Source organism: Tachypleus tridentatus, chromosome 7 (assembly GCF_004210375.1).
Source record: "Tachypleus tridentatus isolate NWPU-2018 chromosome 7, ASM421037v1, whole genome shotgun sequence".
NCBI classification, from domain to species: domain Eukaryota; kingdom Metazoa; phylum Arthropoda; class Merostomata; order Xiphosura; family Limulidae; genus Tachypleus; species Tachypleus tridentatus.
In genome coordinates, this window is record NC_134831.1 from 14,728,588 (window position 1) to 14,750,031 (window position 21,444).

Here is a 21,444-nt window from a genome sequence, read left to right on the forward strand (position 1 = left end):
AATACAACGAAAACCCTAACTCTGCGAGTTGTACGGTCGCAGATTGGAGTCCAAACTCTCAAGAGATCGAGTTACACAAGCACATTGGTAACTCCAACTCTCAAGATATTAAGTTATATAGTCGCTAATCGGTAAACCCAGCTGTCAATAGATCGAATTATACTGACCCACTGAGGAATAACTAATTTCGTGCATGAGTTTTCTTCGTATTACTCAATGTGGTAGTACTTAATAACAAGGTTTCCAAATAATTCCAGAGGCGAAATATCACCCTATTGAATTCCTAAGCGTAAAATCGATCATTGAAGGTACTGGTTACGAAATATTATGCACATACATTCTAATAATATACTAAAATGTCGCTAACATTTCCAATACATCAATTCAGAAATTTCTAAAACAGTAACTTTTTCGTCTAATACCTACCTACCTACTTGATCATGTTAGCAGGGCTATTCCGTAGACGGTTCTTACTATTGCTAAAAGATTTTGCCATCTTACTTGAATTGTTTGGAGATATCCTTTCTTTTTTTTTTTACGAATGGTAAATATGTCATGCACTTAACTATTTTTTCAACCCGACAGATGGTGCTACATATAGATGGATAGATACGACAGTTTCTAAATGTAAAGTATATACTTTATATAGGTATATCATAAAAAGTAAGCGGACAAGAGTATTAAAAATTATGAATTTTTTAATGAAGTAGGATTCTGCTACAAAAATTAATGAAACAAAAATAACAACAACAATCACAAATTTATAAAATTTAAACCATACTTTGGCAGCTTTACATACTTGTCTGTAAATCAAACTAAGGATTACATTGTACAAATTTGTAATATGTATTTTTAATTCTTGTAAAAGTTATAGCTATCAAGAATATAACTGTTTGAATGTTTATAGATGCTCTGTCCATTTCATGGATATGTAAAAATTGAATAAATATAGGGGAAAGAAAATTAAAATATTAATAAAGATGATCATTGGTTATTTGTAGAATAAATGCTGCAATAAAAAGTTCACACACAAGTATAGTTTAGGCTGCTTTATTTAGTTTTAAGGATCACAATGCCAATCAAAGAAGGGATTGAAAATCATTTTAAAATCCATCCAACTTGTATCACTTTACTTGTACGTGTACTTTTTAATGCTTCATTTTTTGCTACTAATAGCAATTCTGCTAATAACAAACGATCCCTAATGTTCATTAAAATCTTATTTTTTCTTTTTTATACATCTGGCTTGTGGACAACCAATTTTTACTTCATATTTATTTCTAAATGCTTCATTCTATTTATCGTGCCTGACACCATTATATATATTTTGGCCCGGCATAGCCAGGCGGGTTAAGGCGTTCGACTCGTAATCTGAGGGTTGCGGGTTCGAGTCCCCATCGCACCAAACATGCTCGCCCTTTCAGCCGTTGGGTGCTATAATGATACGGTCAATTCCACTATTCGTTGGTAAATGATTAGCCCAAGAGTTGGCGGTGAATGGCGGTCACTAGCTACCTTCCCCCTAGTCTTACACTGCAAAATTAGGGACGGCTAGCGCAGATAACCCTTGTGTAGCTTTGCGAAAAATTCCAAAAAGCAGACAAACAAACCATTACATATTTTAATTTATTCTCGGTTTTATAAGCGAGTAATAAAGTTTTACACTGTATGTGACGATTTTTAAAATTTTAAGTAACTGTGCTTTTAAGCATCCTATTTTGAATAGTTACATTTCTAATGGTTTGAATCACATCTGTTTCGGGTGTTTGTTGGTTTCATAAGTATATTACTTAATTGCGTTTTATATTAACGTAACTAATCATTTTTTCCAATACAAAATTCTTACATCTTACATTTTAGAAATTAGACGTTTTATTTTATTCAGAATTTACGTACCAAGCCCCAGACACCTTTTAATTTTATCCGGTATATAAGCACGTAAAATTATTTCGTTACAGATGATTTAGGCAAAGTGATTATTGTGAACAAAGAAAAATGAAACGTGGCACCAACTGTTTAATTCAGAATGACACTTGTAGATCAGTCCTCAGATACTTTTTTGCAAGTGTTACTCTGTTTGTTTGTTGTTGAACATAAAACTATACAATGGGTTGTGCTTTATCCACCACAGGAATCAATAACTGGTATTTAGCGTTATAAGCCTTCATGCTTACCGTTTAGCCACTGTGCTTTATCCACCACAGGTATTGAAAACTGATGTTTGACATTAATAAGCCTTCAGACTTACCGTTTAACTATGAACTCAGTTGCTATCTACCTTTTAAATTACAAACGAAAAACAAATGTTCCAATTTAGCAGTGTAGAATTATTTTTAAAAAGTATATGTAGAGCAACAATTTATCACACTCATTCTAAATATCAGTTTTTATCTCTCTTTCCACTACTTTTTTAATATTTTTGATTAAATTTTGAAGCCTCACTAATTTAACCCGGGCAAACTTCACGTAATTAGTTTGTTTGTTTTTAGTATTACGACTCTCACATTTCTTCAAACAATCTACGTCAACTTACAAGTGCTGTTGGAGGGCGTTGGGTTTTGTTCAGAAGAATGTTAGTCGGAGGTTGATACACAGGTGCAGAAGGTACACTCTCTCGACGTAAGTAAGACTGTGGTCCTAACAAGATCCTGCTGTCATAACAGGATTTGCTGATGTTGTCTTTTTCACTCAGTGATCCTATATTTTCATTACTTCGGTAGGATGGTGGTCTACTTTCGTTCTTTAGAAAATGAAAATGTAAAATAATATTTTTTTTACTGATATTTGTATAAATAATAACAGTAACATAATAGTTATGTTAATATTAAATGTCTAAGAAAAAGAATCTCCATTCCACACTGTAGTTTATGTTTAATTATTTTAATTAATCATCATTTTATTCCTGTTCTTTGTGAAAGTGCTTCTTAGTCCCTGAGTACCTGTGAAAGTAGGACCCCTGTCTATTCTGGTACAAACCACGTAGCAAGGTTATCTTTGGTAATAAACGTGTGTTAGATGGCATAAGTAAACATCTGAGTTCGTTTGTAGAACCGAGCACTCGTTTTCACAGCATGTTGCTAAGTTTGAGGTTAGATTTAAGTCAAAATTTGCATTTGTATGCTTGAAACAAAGTCATAGTTTTGTTTTTAAATAGATTATGCTACCACTTCACAGTGACTCAGTGATAAATATGAGGGCTTATATAGTTAAACTCGGAGCTATATACTTGCGGCTGGCAGAGCACAGAAAATCAGTGTAATATTGTTCTTAACAATAAATAATAAATTCTCTCTACTAAAATGAAACGTTTCGATTCTCTCTCTAAAATAAGAATTCTCTTAGCTGTATTTGGAAAATTATATTAGATTTCATTTGTTAATACTTTGCTAATGATAAACTGAACGAAAATTAATAAAAATCGAATGACAGCTTAATTTCTAAAAGAACAAACATTATCGGAAGTTATATGCAGTTTAATAACTTTAAAAACGTTTTTATTCAAATATTTCTTCACATTAAGTGAACAAGTTGTGAAATTATAAAACCAAGTTTAGCGAAACGAAATTTCCTGACTTCTTGTTAAGGAGTCCACCCACTCTCAAGCACACGGTTGTAAACACAATATCATATTTTAAAAATCACAGTAAAGGTTTGTAGATGATGAATGAATAATATTTTATATTTGAATAATCGTACTTCGAATTCATTATCACCACAAATGTTTGTACAAGTTTAGCCAACAGAGTTGTAGACGGGATTGTTCTCTGACAAATATTGAGAATTTATCGATTTATTATTCTTGATTAATTGAGATCTATTTAAAATTAGATCCACAGTAGCACAGCGATATGTCTGCAGACTCACACCGCTAGAAACCGTGTTTCAATACTTATGGTGGGCAGAGCACCGATAGCCCATTGTGTAGCTCTGTACTTAATTTCAAGACAAACAATCAAACAAAACGAGCTCTTTGTATTTAAGTGGAACATTCAAAATACCATGCAATCAGTTACTTGTAGAGATATAACTACGCAATCAGTTACTTGTAGAGATATAACTACGCAATCAGTTACTTGTAGAGATATAACTACGCAATCATTGTAAAGAAATGTTACATTCCTGGGTTTTTACTAGTACATCTCAAACTTCAGAAGGAAATTAAACGGTATAAGTTATACGTTTGTCTTTATACAAGTACTAATGTTTCCACTTTAAACACTTGTTCGTAACAAACTTAAACATGCGTAAACTTTAGTAGGAGTTAGATTTAATCTTCAAAATTTACGTAACACAACTAAAGAGAACATAAATTAAATATTTAAAATAACGTTTAATGAATTTTATCATATGTTTTACATATTTTAACACATGTCCTTTTATCTGTTTTACACGAATTTTATATTCCCTCGAGATAACCCCATACGGTTTTATTTGTTAGTTTTAATTTCAAAGAATTCTTCGTTTAGTTTGATGTGTTAATCATTTGTCAGACACTGAAGTTTTGCAGAAAATTATACATTGCTACCTTCTCTAATGAAACTTTTTTTTATCCTTCTGTTAATTAATAAGGTAGGCGTATAAGTTCGGATAACTACGTGAAAGGATTATTTGATCATTCGTTAAGCCTCGCCTGCACGAGTAGAAAGAAAAATGTCATCTTAACATCATACGTAATCAAAATAAATCACTTTTATAAAAATATGTTTTTTTCGAAAGAAAAACCCCGTAAATTGAAAAAAAAGGACTTCCAAATTATTGATGAATGTGCAGTTACATAAACGACATGATACTCTGGTTGTCAGTCTCCTAGTACATCATGAAAACAGATATCAGCTAGAAACAACTTTACGAAGAATCATTATATATGATTTTTTGTGTCTTTGAGAATTAATATATTTAGCCTTATTAATGTTAATAACTCAGTTGTTTTGTACGTGTTTTTCTTCAAGTGTAAATTGTTTCTCAATACTGTTAGTTTTAACCCAAGAAGATTTGAATATTTTAACGAAAATAGACTAATATTTCAAGACTATTTATTTAACTTTATTTAGAACTTTAAGACTAAATGGAATGTAAAAAATTTCACATCATCAGATGAGACACCAGTACAACTATTTCTGATGAAATACTCAAAAGTATTATGGGAAACAGTGGCTAGTTTACTATGGAATGATTGTGTTTCAGTTGAACTAAAGAGGACTTTCAACTTTCTCGGATATAATTTACTTTAAATAAAGGTTTAAAGTAATAGTGTTTAGAATCTGGACCGCTACAGTCAAAATCTGTTGAGAAAATTTCAAAAAGTCCCTAGGGGTTACAAAAGTAACCTTTTTATTTCTAACTCGTATTCAGGCGATATTTTTTTCATTAAACAATGGAAGAAATTAAGTATCATAAATCTTAATTTTTAGTTAAACAAAGAACAATGTCAACAAGTTTTCTGTAATATTCTATTATGTCGACTAATGTTTTTATCACGCATTAGATTGTGGACATGTATGCGACTAGAACGTGTGTAAAAAGATTTACAAGAAGATATAAGCCACATATAAAAACATGTTTCCATTTTGCGTAAATAAAGGCAGGTAAAAATTCAAGTTTGTAAGCAAACCAAAGTTATTGAATAAATTACAACAGCCGTAATGCTTTCTTGGATTATGTTTTTCTGATGATCTAAAAATAATTTTAACCATGGTGATTAGTTCGGAAATGTTTAAGGTAACAACTCAAGTAAAATTATTTTCACGATGATTGAATTGATACGAAAGTTTCTGTACCTCTCCATGAACACGAGAATTTCAAGAAAAAATGATCTAAATATTTGAAAAGTTTAGCCTTTAAGTATAGTCAGAAAAATATAACATGAAATAAGCAAATCGAAATTGTTGGGAAAATTAGAAAAAAAAACTTTGTAAAGAAACAGAAACACCGAGTTATTGGATTTTAGAAATCACTGGAATTTCTCACTGTTACTAATAAAAATTATCTAATAAATAATATATCAGTTAAGTAAAACGATGCTATATTGTATCGACATTTATGTAGATGATTTGTTCAGAGTATAAACCGAAACAGCAATGTTCAGGTCATTTGTCTAACATACATGACTTAGAGAAAAAATTATACAGCAGACATTGTATGTCTTTATAATATTTAAAATTACTAATCACAGAATGGAACGTATTGTACACGTTCTTAAACAAACAGAACTATACTTGGAATATAACTGAAACAATCTATCTACAATTTTAACATGTGCAAGATCAAACCTATGTTGGATTTTTAAGCTGTTGTGTCCATAAGAACCTATTATGTCTTAGGTGCACGAGACTGTTAAGAGTAGAACATTGTACTAACCTGTGCAGGAGTAACCTTGCAGTTGTACTTGGTGATGTGTTTTACAACTATAGCAGCCAGAACCACCAGCACGAGTATAAGAACAAAAGTACAAACCACAATACCCAGAACAAGAGGAGTAAACGCAGAGAGAACATCTAGTAAATAAACATGATAGCAACATATAATAAACAACAGCCAGTAAATAAATAAGATGGTCACAAATAGTAAGATTTTAGAATATATATGTGTGTGTGTGAAGTGTGCTTCCTGACAGAACTCTTTATCGAGATAATAAACTTCTGCTCCCACTGTTTTAATATTGATTTTGATGTAATAGAAATCGAGTTCTCTAAATGACACTTATTTATATGTACAAAAACATACTTGAAGATATAGAAACAGCTTTATTGATTGTTAAATGCACCATTTTCAGTGAAAATAACAAACGTTTTCCGAAAGAACATGCTCCCAGCCTCCCATTATGACTTCAACTTTTATTCTCTTTACACATTTGTACTTCGCTCCTGAATTGTGTAAATAAAGGTAAAAGACTTCGTTCACAAAAGCACCTAAAATTCAAGTGTTTCCACACCAGTGAAGTAGAGGGAGATAATAAAATATATTTTGCAGTTATTGGTATGATATAAAAGAAGATAAAATTGCACTGAAGGTATCATGTAAATGCAAATGCCTCAGTTGTCATACGTTACCACAAGGGGACACCACTATGACCTTATGTCTGATCAATCGTAGCAGCTGTTGAAAATCTGCTTTTCCAAACTACAGAACGCATTGCGTACATATGATAATAGATATTGCAACAACATTGCGCATCCCATATGATATGCTGGTTATTTTCCAGACAATTAAATCCCTGAAGTTTGGAATTGCACAAAGATTCTCATGGTACGCGCGTGGTTGATGTTTGATCATATGAAGGAGTTGGTTACTCACAAGTAAAGTGACGTGAAATTATTCTGTCCTGAAACTGCTCTTGCAAGATGTGTTTCACCTGATTACCAGTATCTACCCTGCATAAAAACCACAGTGTCTCTCACGCTTCGTTGTTGCAACATAAGAATCTTATTGGTTATGATAATTTCATGGTACCATGCATCATTGTCTTTATACGTTTTCAGTTCATCTACTGATGTTGCTGTTGTTTCTTAAATAATTATCGCTTAATAGCAAATTCGGCTGTGAAACTATATTACACCGTCAGTTTGGCATCATGGAGGTGTATAAGAAATGCTATATGTAGTTAATTTCGACCAGATAATGCTTTTGTGCTTTTTGACACTTCTAAACGGGGTGAACTATTTTTTATAAGCCCAAAAGATATTCCACTAACTTCCATTTATGCCCAAATCAAAACTGCCACACAGGTAAAGTAACGTTCACAAACTTGACTGAAGAGTTTTACTGGACCTTACAAACATTTGAAATTGGCAACTTCGAGCACTGGTCAACAAACGGATACTAATGTTTATCCGCATCTTTAGTGAATTTCTAGATTTTGTATCCATATGTTAACACAGAAAGCACATGTTTTTGGTGACGCAGCGTAAATCTGACGGCTTATAATGCTAAAAATTGAGTTTCGATACCTGCAGTGGACAGAGCACAGATTGTGCAACTTTGTACTTAACAACAAACACAAATAACCTTTACGTTGGAAAATCGTAGTCTAATATTTAAATTTCGTATTATGCCCAGAGTTTGACGCTATATTAGCCTGTTGTGAACTTAAATTGGATCGGCACTGAACTGTCTTTAGATAGCTTTTACTCATCGAAACCTGATTTTTAGCATCGTGAGCTTCCAGACTTACCGCTGCTAATCCAATGTCGAATCAAATAGAGCAGAAAGATAAGAGGAAGCTTAAGTTATACTGTTACTGCATTATAATGGCCAAATCTTATTTAAGCTATTGAATTCGGTACAAACATAGATCAGTGATTAAAGTATCGACTATAGGTCCAAGGATTTCACGGTTTTTGCTCCACTGCTGCAAAATTGCGATCCACAGTTTTGGATCTTGCGAGTATTACAAGAATGGCTGTCAAATCCAACTATTCACCCATAGCCCACGAATTAGCGGTGGTTAAGGCTGAACATCTATGTTATCTCTAATCCATCACTTCTAAATTAAAGGCAACTAGTCTGGTAACCCTTGTGTAGCTTTGAACAAAGTTTAACAAACTGTATATTTCGTTTTTCGAAATTGTCACTAAGCAGGTGGTTAAGGTGTTTAAAAATAATTAGCAAATACAGATAAAATTCATCTGCGACCACATATACAATAAAATACGTGTACCTAATGAAAACATACATAACAGGTAGCCTTAATAAATACATATACTTACTCGGGCTTGAAGTTGTTGAAATTAATGGTACAGCAAGAAGACGTTTTCCATCTACTCCAGTGAAAGTAAGTTCTCCATTTTGGACTTTTCTTTCTAATTCTGTTTTTGCTTCTTGAAGTGACGTCAGGTCAATGTTAAAACTTTCATCGTGAACTGGAACCAGGTTGAAACTGAAGACAATACTTCCTGTTTTGGTGTAAATAATACCATTTAGTGACCTAGTTACTTAAACCTTAACAGAGACATAGCTCTGCCTGATAAGGCCGAACCACTTAAAATATACTCTTTGAAGTAAAATTAATGGATCCCCCAAAAAATCTTTAACAGATTTAATAAACCCGGCATGGCCAAGTGTGTTAAGGCATTCGACTCGTAATCTGAGGGTCGCGGGTTTGAATCCCGGTCACACCAAACATGCTCGCCCTTTCAGCCGTGGGGATGTTATAATGTGACGGTCAATCCCACTATTCGTTTGTAAAAGAGCAGCCCAAGAGTTGGCGGTGGGTGGTGATGACTAGCTGCCTTACACTGCTAAATTAGGGACGGCTAGCGCAGATAACCCTCGAGTAGCTTTGCGCAAACTTCAAAACAAACAAACAGATTTAAGCAACAATGCAACAATTTATTATTGAAGTCAAACGCCTTTGTAATATTTGGAATAAACCGACAAACGTGTTGATCTTCTGGTTAAAAGACTGACTGAAACTGAATTCAGGTGGCCTCACAGCCTTTTCGTGGAGTTACTGATTAATTTAATCACATTTATAGCATTTTTTAAGGCACGCTAAGCATCAGAAAGGTTTTTTATCAACTAAAGCATCTCATCTTTTTAATTTTAATACGTATATTATAGAATACTACAACTCATAGCTGAGCTGTAACATGTTTTCCTTCCAATAAAAATTATATCCTTGGTGTGATTGGCTCTTCCAATGTTATTTCCAAGTACTATTTTAATTGGGAACCTCCATCGTCAGTGAAGATGGTATATTGTTAGAATCATAGGTAAAACACCAATGCTCTTTCCACCCAACGAGACTTTTAACTTTTATTTGTAATTAGCGAAATATAAATTTTTATTTCAAAGCTGCACATTGAGCAATTTAGGACTGCATGTACACACTTCAGAATTACACAACACATGATGAATTTTACACTAATAGAAGTCCTGCTTTAATGTATATATTGCAAATATTTGCCTTAACAATGTGTAGAAGGCCACCAGAACAAATTGATTAGATACTGTTTTAAAATAAAGTTACATAGGGAGTCAATCTTAACCACTTATAGACAAAAATTGAGTCAATAATTCTTGAAAATACGACAAGGCAATCATGGGTTCGCTGCGAAATTCGGATATGATTGTTAATATATTAATATTTAGTTGCGTCATAGATGTTTTGGACCTGGCATAGCCAGATGGTTAAGGCACTCTACCCGTAATCTGAGGGTCACGAGTTCGAATTCTCGTCACACCAAACATGCTCGCCCATTCAGCCGTGAGGGCGTCATAATGTTATGATCAATCCCACTATTCACTGATAAAAAGAGTAGTCCAAGAGTTGGCGGTGGGTGGTGATGACTAACTGCCATCCTTTTAGTTTTACACTGCTACATTAAGGAAAGCTAGAGCAGATAACCCTTGTGTGGCTTTGCGCGAAATTCAAACCAAACCAAACCATAGATATTTCGGCATCATTGGGAATTTGTAATTTCAGACATGACTCATCTTTAATATAAATATTAAAATAATTTTTTGTGATTTTATTATATTGCAAATTTTAAAGATAAAGTAAAAAATATATTATTTAGATCCAACTTGATATTTTAAAGATCAACTGAGAGAGTTCAGATATTGAAATTCGTTATTTTACGCAAATATTTTGAATTCCTAGATTTTACACCTTCTGACTGACAGAGATTAACTTTATTATAAACTGTGAAGAGATATGTTAAGACTGTATAATGTATATACAAGAACGGCACGTATCTGCTGTTTCGTACATTATCCTGTGTTTATCTCCATCTACTATTAGGTAAGTATTTTCAGCCATTCAGAAATACACATCTGTTAAAAAAAAGAAGGGTTTGCGTTTAATTTCAATTTCGCCCAAATCTACACGAGGGCTATCTGCGCTAGCCGTCCCTAATCAGCAGTGTAAGACTAAAGGGAAGGCAGGTAGTCATCACCACCCACTGCCAACTCTTGGGCTACTCTTTTACCCAAAAATAGTGGGATTGACCGTAACATTATAACGCGTCCACGGCTGAAAGGGCGAGCATGTTTGGTGTGACGGGGATTCGAACTCATGACCCTCGGATTATGAGTCGAGTGCCTTAACCACTTGGCCATGCAGGGCCGAAAAACAAAGGCGAACTCATCTACGTTTCGGAATGTCGTAGCAATTTGAATTTAATATTTAAAAAATTAAAAGAAAAAGTAAGAAAATATGTTAAATAAGTTTTTATAATAGTTTTAAAGGGAAAACAAAGAATTATAGAATTTCATTGAACACACCTCTTAACAGGACAACGAATTTTAGTTTCATCACGAAATTTGTTTCTTAAATAACACACAGAAAACCATTATCATTTACATGTTTTTACCCTTTAAGACAGCAACATCCTTAAAACATGTTTAAATACACAAAAAAAAACATTGTCGTTTTAAATGCATTTACCTTTTAATACAATAACATCCTGAAAACACTTGGTCGGGAGTCTTATTTTCGATGATAGTTGAGATACTATATGAGTCTTGAATTGTTGTTCTCTTCCTTTGACAACAAGGTCATATTCATCAAAAAACTTAAACGAAACTGATATTTTCACAGTGCTAATACTGTTGGTAGTAGCTTTTTGAGTTATGGATGAAGACGAGGCAACAGAAGATGATTCTGTCGACTGTTTTTGGGTGCTTGATTGTGAAGATGACGTTGAAGAACGACTACTGGAGCTTGTTGATGACTGGCTAGAAGAGCTAATCTGTGAAGAACTAGTGGGTGATTGGCTAGAAGAGCTAATCTGTGAAGAACTAGTGGGTGATTGGCTAGAAGAACTAATCTGTGAGGAACTGGTGGGTGATTGGCTAGAAGAGCTAATCTGTGAGGAACTAGTGGGTGATTGGCTAGAAGAGCTAATCTGTGAAGAACTGGTAGGTGATTGGCTAGAAGAGCTAATCTGTGAAGAACTGGTAGGTGATTGGCTAGAAGAGCTAATATGTGAAGAACTGGTAGGTGATTGGCTAGAAGAGCTAATCTGTGAGGAACTGGTGGGTAATTGGCTAGAAGTATTTATCTCTGAAAAGGTAGTTGGCAATTGGGTAGAATAACTCATCTCTGAAAGGCTTGTATCTTCAGTATTGTCAGTACTGGCTGGGAGATCTTCTGTTGTCGTCCCTGTGAACTCATTCATTTTATTAGTAAAGTCTGTTGTCAGGGTTTCACCAGAGGTTTCTTCGGTACTATCAGTACTGGCTGGGAGATCTTCTGTCGTCGTCCCTGTGAACTCATTCATTTTATTAGTAAAGTCTGTTGTCAGGGTTTCACCAGAGGTTTCTTCGGTACTATCAGTACTGGCTGGGAGATCTTCTGTCGTCGTCCCTGTGAACTCATTCATTTTATTAGTAAAGTCTGTTGTCAAAGTTTCACCTGAGGTTTCTTCGGTAATGTCCAAGTCAGTAGTTGATGATATATCGTTAGTAAAATACGTATGCGTTGTAGATATTAAAATATTTTCATCAGGGGTTTCTTCTCCTTCAATCTTTTCCATTGATACAGAATCAACAGGCATCTCTTCACCATCTAGAGTTGTTAAGGCCAATGTTCCATTCTCACTCATTTTCTTCAGTTCCTCGGCTTTCTCCTCTGATTTATTAGAACTTGTCATGTTGAAATCAACAACTACACTTCCTATAAAAAAAAAGTTTTTAATTGTTTTAAAAATCAGTGTAAACAATTCCACAAATGGAGCATTGACAACATTGACTGAAACATTCTAAGATATAAACTTTGAAACAAAAATGTATTTTAAAACGACTGGTAGAGGTATTAGAATTCTAACTGAAATAAAGTACAGAACAACGTTTCGACCTTCTTGGGTCATATTCAGGTTAACAGAGTTGTTCTGTACTTTATTTTAAAGTTTTAATACCTACAACAGCCATCTTTAGAATAAATATTTACTTCAAGTACGTTTCTCGTCATCATGGAAAACTTAAAACCTGTATCCAAGCAAATAAAATTTATCGTATATGAAATGTCTTTATCAAGTACTTTGCCTTGTGATATCGATTGAACGAGAGGATTAGGTTATAATGAAAATGGAAGTGATTGTGTAAAAATCTCAGCAAACTTTCATTCATCTTATATTTATCTTTGCTTTTTAACAGAATTTATCACAAAATGTAAGATGTGTACATCTAAGACATTAGTAACGTCTTAGTTTTTAATTATTAACATTAGTAACCTACTGTGCATTTTAGTCTATAGCAGCTGCAGAACTGCCAGAATAATACATGATGATTACCATGTTAAATGGTATAGTAGCTGCAAAACTGCCAGAATGATACGGGATGATTACCATGTTAAATGGTATAATAGTTGCAGCATAATGACCTAGCCATACCGGGACAGTTTTTTTTTTTTATTGTGCTCGATTCGTAATCTGAGGGTCCCAGGTTCGAATCCTTGTTGCACCACACATGCTCGCCCTTTCAGCCGTGGGGACGATATAAGGTGACGGTCAATCCCACTATTCATTGGTAAAAGAGTAGCCCAAAAGATTGCAGTGAGTGGCGATGACCAGCTGCCTTCCCTCTATTCTTAGACTGCTAAATTAGTAGATAGCTCTCGTGCAGCTTTGCGCGAAATTAAAAAAACAAACAAAAAATGTAGAGGATATTCGATGGACTACAGCTTCATTTCCAATTGACATAAATTTTAAGTGTTATTCGTAAAGTTAAATATTGTGTTTTGAATCGCGTTGTCAATTCTGTAAACTATTATAATTTTGTATTTTTTAATAAAAACAGAATTACCGCATCCATACAGCAAACCTCAAATAACACAACATACCTCTCCTAACTGTAAGCCCTTGAATTGTAGACAGTTGAATTCGTAGAAGATCAGCTAGTTGTTTGCGAATATGATCTATGAATTGCTGCTTTCTTCCCGACACAGTCTTGTTATAATCAGTGTTCAGTTTTATTGTAACTCGAACGATTTTTTCCTCTTCAGTGTTTTGATAGCTCTTCATATTTTCGAATTTTTCAGTGTCGTTCATAGTATCGTAGACTACAAACGATTGCGTAACTGTTGGAGCTTGTGTGGTTGACGGAATGTCTTCAAGAATAGCACTACAGAAAGTAAAGACAAACAAACTTACTTAAATATAAAAACATTTAAAGTAAATTACCATGGCTAGCCACTGTTTTTAGGGTCTCACTAAACCTAAGGTTGGATTGTATTTATCACAATAAAACTCTACATCAAAGGTGATATGGACACCATAAGTTTTTCATGAGACATCTTTTTTGATTGTAATTCATTCCTTATGGTTAGGTGTTTAAGGTACTCGACTCGTAATTTGATGGTCGTGGGTTCGAATACCCGTCACACCAAACATGATCGCCCTTTCAGCTGTGGGAGCGTTATAATGTTACTATCAATACCACTATTCGTTGATAAAATAATAGCCCAAGAGTTGGCAATGGGTGGTGATGACTAGCTGCCTTCCCTCTAATCTTACACTGCTAAATTAGGGACAGTTAGCGCGGATAGTCCTCGTATATGCTTTGCACGAAATTACAAAGAAACCAAACCATTACTCAAGGATTGTAGCTGGTAAATGGTTGAATGATGTCTACATGGATTACGATGTCGTGTTCAACGTTCAAGTTCATTCCAAGGATACGTTTAAGCAGACTGGGATCTAGTGATTGTTCTGGCCAATAAAGATGAATAATATCATTATCCTATTCTTCGAGCCAATTCCACCCCCGCTAGTACAACAGTATGTCTCCGGATTTACACCGCATAAATCAGGGGCTCAATTCCCCTCGGTGGGCACAGCAGATAGCCCGATGTGACTTTGCTGTAAGAAAACACACACCAATACACTCGAACCAAATTCTCTAACGATATTAGTGTCTTGGAGTGTTAGCTACTACCTCAAAAGACCCATTCTACATCAGGTTGAAGACGCAGCCTTGTGGAGAGAAGATGATCGAAAAACATAGTGCATATTACCTGACCATTTAAATAAATCAAAGTGTCTGGATATTATCATAATGACATTTTTTCGCGCTATTATACTATTTCCAGCAGCTTGCTCTTAATGTAGTTTTCTTCTTTTTACGCTATCAAGAACTTAGAAAAGATGTTTAAAAAAACGACTCGCAAGCCATATCATCTTGCCTTTTATTCCATATATATCTTTGCATGGTACGGTTGGAGGTTACCAAAATACTGATTACATCACATGTCTGTAAAAAACTGAAGAGATCTTTAACCTTGCATACTGAGTAATAGATGTAGTTACATTTCTATATTTATAGGACTCAAACAATCATCTTGTGTCTCGTGGAGCAGTTTATTTTTCATACGCAAATAAATTAAGTGTCCTAGAAATGTATATGTGAGGGACCTAATGAAGTGGCCAGTCAGGGTATATAAATATATTCATAAAAAGAATATTGGAAATAGAAGTCTAAAACTTTATAGAAATTTCCTTATAAATGAAAATAGAAAGTAAACTATTATCTCCTATATTAAATGATTAATTCTCTCCTATACTAAACTTAAAATGTTTCAAACATTAGTGTAATAATGCTCAGAATCTTTTCATACATAAAAATAATGACATTGAATGTTTAACAAAGAGGTGAAAAAATATATTAATACGTAAAAATAAACCAAAACAATTTACGTTCTTTAAAGTTATATAATTTCCCAAATTTATGAAATTACATTTAAACATAGAATAGTTTGTGAAGTGTAGTTCTGATACATTTATACATATGGAAAATATTTTTGACTTAATAAGTCAAACAAAATTTAAAAACATTATTATAATACAACTGTTTACAAATTTCTAATTTTGAAACTTTTGCCTGGTAATATTTCCTAGTTTCATGAACTACTTCTTTTCTGAAACGTATTGTATGAATAATTATTTGAAAAAAGGCAGTTTGCCAACGGTTGCTTTGTCCGATAACAACTATTTCCGGGTCAAACAAACGGACCATTATATTGCTTCAAAAATCTTTCGTATCAGTGTGTGTGTGTGTGTGTTCTCTCTTATAGCAAAGCCACACGGGTTATCTGTTGAGCCCACCGAGGGGAATCGAACCCCTCCTTTCAGAGTTGTAAATCCGGAGACATACCGCTGTACCAGCGGTGGGCTCTTTCATATCAACCATCTATTATATGTATTAGGAAAACACAATGTAGAAAAATATTGTCTTTAAGTTTCTCACATAAATAGTTCTGTATTGCATGTTGTTATTGTTCTAAATACAGTTTGATTAGTTATAAATTGGTGTGTTATGTGAATGTTCAATTGATAACCCAACAAAAGTTAAACTAAGTGCAGGCATTCAACTACAGATTTCAAGTATTTGTATGTATTAAGCAACAAAAATTGACTTGTTACATGTAGTTACAATAAGCAATAGAGAATTAATTTAGTGCATAACTTTTGTTGACTGGTTGCTCTTTCTTTGGCCAATATTTCTAAATTAGCGATAACTAGGCTAAATTCATGGAGTTTCTAGCATTGCTGTTTTGATCGCATGCCCCAGTAGGCCACTCATAACATGTACCAAATTAAGCGATAAGAGTCGTCAGCAATGGATATAACGAATACAGAGTGGTTGAAATTCTATCATGACACACTCCTTTAATTCTTGGAAATGGTTAAGGGACTATGTAAAAATATAGCTTTAAAACATAATAGGCATAACATAATATCCTACGATAAATATAATTGATTGCAATCATGATTCACCAGCTTTTAAATGTATGTAACACAATAACAACTATGTACAAGTTTTCTAGCTTATTTAGCTCTTCTAAACTAACGACAAAACTTATGACGTTGATAAATATATAAAATAGTTCAATGGTCATTGGAGTTAACTTGAAAATTTGCTGCCTTACACTCAAACTTTAACGTGTTAACAAAGTGTATACACGTTCAATGGCAGCACACATTGTTACTAATCTATTAATATTAAAATATATAAACATACGTTGCCAGTGTACGTTGTTATTATCTCTATCCTAAAAAGTTTACAAAACTTAACTGTCAATATATATATTGTTATTAATTATACCCTAAAAGTTTACAAAACAATATATATTGTTATTAATATTCTCTAAAGTTTGTCAAATATATATTGTTATTAATTATACCCTAAAAGTTTACAAAACTTCACTGTCAATATATATATTGTTATTTATTAAGTTTACAAAACTTCACTGTATATTAATTATACTCTACAAAGTTTACAAAACTTCACTGTCAATATATATTGTTATTAATAAGTTTACAAAACTTCACTGTCAATATATATTGTTATTAATTATACCCTAAAAGTTTACAAAACTTCACTGTCAATATATATTGTTATTAATTATACTCTACAAAGTTTAGAAAACTTCACTGTCAATATATATTGTTATTAATTATACACCACAAAGTTTAGAAAACTTCACTGTCAATATATATTGTTATTGTTATTAATTATACCCTATAAAGTTTACAAGTCTTCACTGTCAGTATATGTTGTTATTAATTATGATCAAAAGCTTAGAAAACTTCGCTCTCAGTGAAATTATTATAAACGCTGTCCTACGATAGTTACACAGGTATGCTGTTTTATCTATTGATAAGCAATGTTAAATAACAGTAGTAAGATCGAAATAAAATAAATTGATACTAATTACAAACTGTTCTTAAGGTCAACGGATCTATCAATAATCTATATTTATCATTGGAATCGTTTATAGAATACGAGTGAGCTGCTTCGTATTGATTGAAATAACTGTGAAGCAGTTGTGGAAGATTCTACACTACGTTTGGTAAACAGTGCTATTTTTAGCCGTGGCATAGTGGCTTATAGAACAGATCTGAGTGCTTTGTTTTGTTTTGTTTTCAAGTACAAAATTTTAATCAATAGCGCTATCCTTTCTTGAGCAATTTGAGATCTAATTACAGTTTTGGATTCAGAAGGTCAAATCTTTCGAATGATGTAGTTGACTACGCACAAAGTTTCATTGATTAATTTTCTCTAATCCTGCATAGACGCATTGCAATCCGAGGGTAGGCTGGTAGTATTCCCATTGAGTAATAAAATAAAATCGGTATACGTACGCCCCACCCTTGATATTGCTGGCGTACAAAAGTATAACTAATAAAAAGAGGGGAAAATCTCAGTGATTACTTTACTCCAATCCTACTTTAAAATTTCAAGTGCCGTGAATATTGAGGATTTTCTTTTGTTTATTTTGATCGCTGACAGGTAACACTTTGGAATTAACAGCCTTCAACTTGGCATAGCCACGTACAGGATAATAGTTTGTTAACAACTTAAATCGTTTAGTGCTACTTACGAGATTGTCATAGAAATAAATGTTGCGTTTTAAACCCTTACTTATGATTGTTATTTCTACGATGTATGTTTCTATGGGAACAGGCTCCGGTATGGCTAGCTCGTTAAGGCTCTCGACGCGTAATCCGAGGTTCGCGGGTTCGAATCACCGTCGCACCAAACAAGCTTGCCCTTTCAGTCGTGGGGGCGTTATGATGTTACGATCAGTCCCATTTTTGGTAAAAGAGTAGCCCAAGAGTTGGCGGTGAGTGGTGATGACTAGCTGCCTTCCCTCTAGTCTTACATTCCATAAATTAGGGACGGCTAGCGTAGATAGATCTCGTGCAGCTTTGCGCAAAATTCAAAAACATTCTATGGAACTATCTAAAAATGAGAAACTTCATAAATTCTATCAAACAGTATGGGACTTCGTTATTGAAGCTGGCGTATAAATCTGTCAGCCTTTATTATCATTTAAAAAATATTACTCAGATTAAAATCAAATTTTCATACATACAAGCAGTCCAAAAGTAACAAAACTCTTAAAACATGTATTTCCTGACAGCACCTCCATCTATATAACACGCAGTCAAAATAAACGTGAATGAAAAAGAAATACAAAGGGAGTTAACTTCATTGCGGAAACTGCTGATACCACTGTTCCTTAAAATGGATGAAAAGATACCAACGATTCACACACCTATTGTACTCAAATTCTTATTATATATAATCCACTCTGTATGTATATATATATGTGTGTGTATTGTTCATAACACTCCAATTGGCTACATATTTAGAAAGTTGTGGACAAATAGATCAGTATTGAACTTATCATTTTGTGAAAGAACCGAAATCACGTGTCTAAATCTTACCCAAAAATTCCAGTAAAGTTGCAAGAACATGCAACGACGGAAGCTTTTTCGGTGACGTTTGATGTAGTGGAACAGCCTTCAGCTGTCCAGTTCATACTGGTAAGGTCTAACCTTCCACACTGTAAAACAATATTGTTCATAACGTACAGAAAACTCGAATATAATACATTAATTAAAAATACAAAATATAGAATCGAATCGCAATAAACATAGATCTTTTTGCTTCCAGAAATTCTAAGTTTATTATTTATGCGTTTGGTTTATAGTGGAATCGAAGACAATTTGTGAGGAACTGGACAAACTAAATAGATTAACTTAAAAGCTCCTTGTAGGTCATGTGCTGGAAACAACAATAAAAATCCTGATACCAAGATGTAAATATATATATACAGATTATAACTAGGATAAGACCAGAAAACTGTTTCACAGACATATATATATATATATATATATATATACACAAAAATCTCCTTATAAATATATTTATATAGAGAGGTATAATGATACGTTAAGATTAAAAAAGCAAAATCATTGATAGTAAGAGATATTAATAAAATTAGTGTAGTTGCTGTTAATGAAATAGAATTTAAAGATATAAATATAATAGACCACAACAATCGAACTACAGATAATAATAATAGTTATAACAACTATCCTCTGTAGCTGATGCTTCATTTTCCATAATAGTAATATATCTATGTGAACAGTAAACTAAAACGTATCGTATGTAGGCTAAAACTTGCTACTGTGAAAAGAACAAAAATTGTATCTTATCTCCAAGTCCCACCTTCAAGAGTATTAAAAGAAAAACAATATGAGTTTCCTCCAAATTAAAGTTATAAATTTTACCAAATATTTATATGAATTTTATTATTTAAAGGAAACAGGCCGTTAAAACATTTTACCTTTTAAAACATCTTATCTTTTAAAACAGCTATTCAAAGAACAAATTAAAAAGATAGAAAGCTTCGCACATAAAAAAATATACAATCAAAACTGGACTTTCAATTATAATGCACTGATGGTCAAGTGATCCTTAGTAATAGAGGTGTCTTAAGAAGTAGAACAAACACAGTGATAGAGATAACCTGTTTAATAAATGTAAAGCCTTTTCGTACGCAAAACTATTTCTTTCTCACATTTCTCATTTTCATTTCTGCAAACCAGATTCTTGTAAAGCTCAAACAAAATAAAATAGGTTTATAGAGGTATATATTTTAAAATAATCGAACAAATGTTACACTCACAGTTAAGCGTTTCCCTTCGGGTATCCGGAACTTGAATGCGTATAAAGAAAACAAGACAATGATCTTAAATTCGCCTGTTTTCACCAATTCTCCAGTTTTGGGATCAAATAGTTCAATTATATTCAGTCTTCCTTGGATGTCTTCTTTTAATAATGCTCCAGTGTTGTAATTTACTTTCGTGTGGCCCACGCACGAGCCGTAACAACTTTGGTCATTATCACACAACCACTTGTTAAATGCAGTCATGCTCGATGCATATAAGATCACCTGAAAATATGAAGAAATGATTCTTGCAGTGGAGAGAGAGCAGATAATTTACTAATTAAGCACATATTTGTGCGAAACGACAAACAAATTTTGTATGTGTATTATCTCTGTTTAGAATCTTAAGTGTCTTGTAAATTAATGTTCTGAATGAAATTGCTTAAATGTTAAGAAATATAAGAGAGATGTTTTAAATGTTTAGAAAACATGATTTTAATGTTTCTCACTTATTGAATACCGGTTATTCGATTGAATGTGGTATAATAAACCATTAGTGTAATTCCTGTTGTCATAAACTACACATTGTAAAATTACTTAATCACAGTTTTCAACAAAAACATTATTATTCTTTTCTTATCTGTGCGTTATTATGTTCCTTATATCACACAACTAACATATTATTAGATTCCTTATATCATATTATTGAAACATTATCCTGTCCCTTCTATCACCAAATTAAAGCCCCTCCTTCTCTTAGTGACACAGCAGAATGCCTGATGGCTCACAACACTAGAAACCAATTTTCAATATCCGTGGTGGGCAGATCACAGATAGCCAGTTACGCAGGTTTTTCTTTAACTTTAAAACAAATAAAGAAATCAGTTAATTAAAACGCTTTGGGTTCTATATATCAACTAATAAAAACTGTATTAGGTTTTTTATATCAACTAATTAAAACGATATTAGGTTTTTTATATCAACTAATTAAAACTATATTAGGTTCCTTATATCAACTAATTAAAATGGTATTCGATTCTTTATAT

General features: G+C 33.2%; 1 protein-coding gene across 2 annotated transcripts in view; it reads right to left on the reverse strand.

Moving 5' to 3' along the window:
- Positions 1-21,444, reverse strand: part of LOC143255177 (uncharacterized) — an 83,679-nt gene that overhangs the window by 1,932 nt on the left and 60,303 nt on the right. For both annotated transcript variants that reach the window (XM_076510430.1, XM_076510429.1), the window contains exons 19-25: positions 20,417-20,683; positions 19,170-19,288; positions 13,781-14,061; positions 11,387-12,616; positions 8,706-8,891; positions 6,358-6,494; positions 2,534-2,740 (exon numbers count right to left, since the gene is read on the reverse strand). In XM_076510430.1, coding sequence (XP_076366545.1) covers positions 2,534-2,740; positions 6,358-6,494; positions 8,706-8,891; positions 11,387-12,616; positions 13,781-14,061; positions 19,170-19,288; positions 20,417-20,683 — 2,427 coding nt within the window. The remainder of the gene's footprint in view (positions 1-2,533; positions 2,741-6,357; positions 6,495-8,705; positions 8,892-11,386; positions 12,617-13,780; positions 14,062-19,169; positions 19,289-20,416; positions 20,684-21,444) is intronic.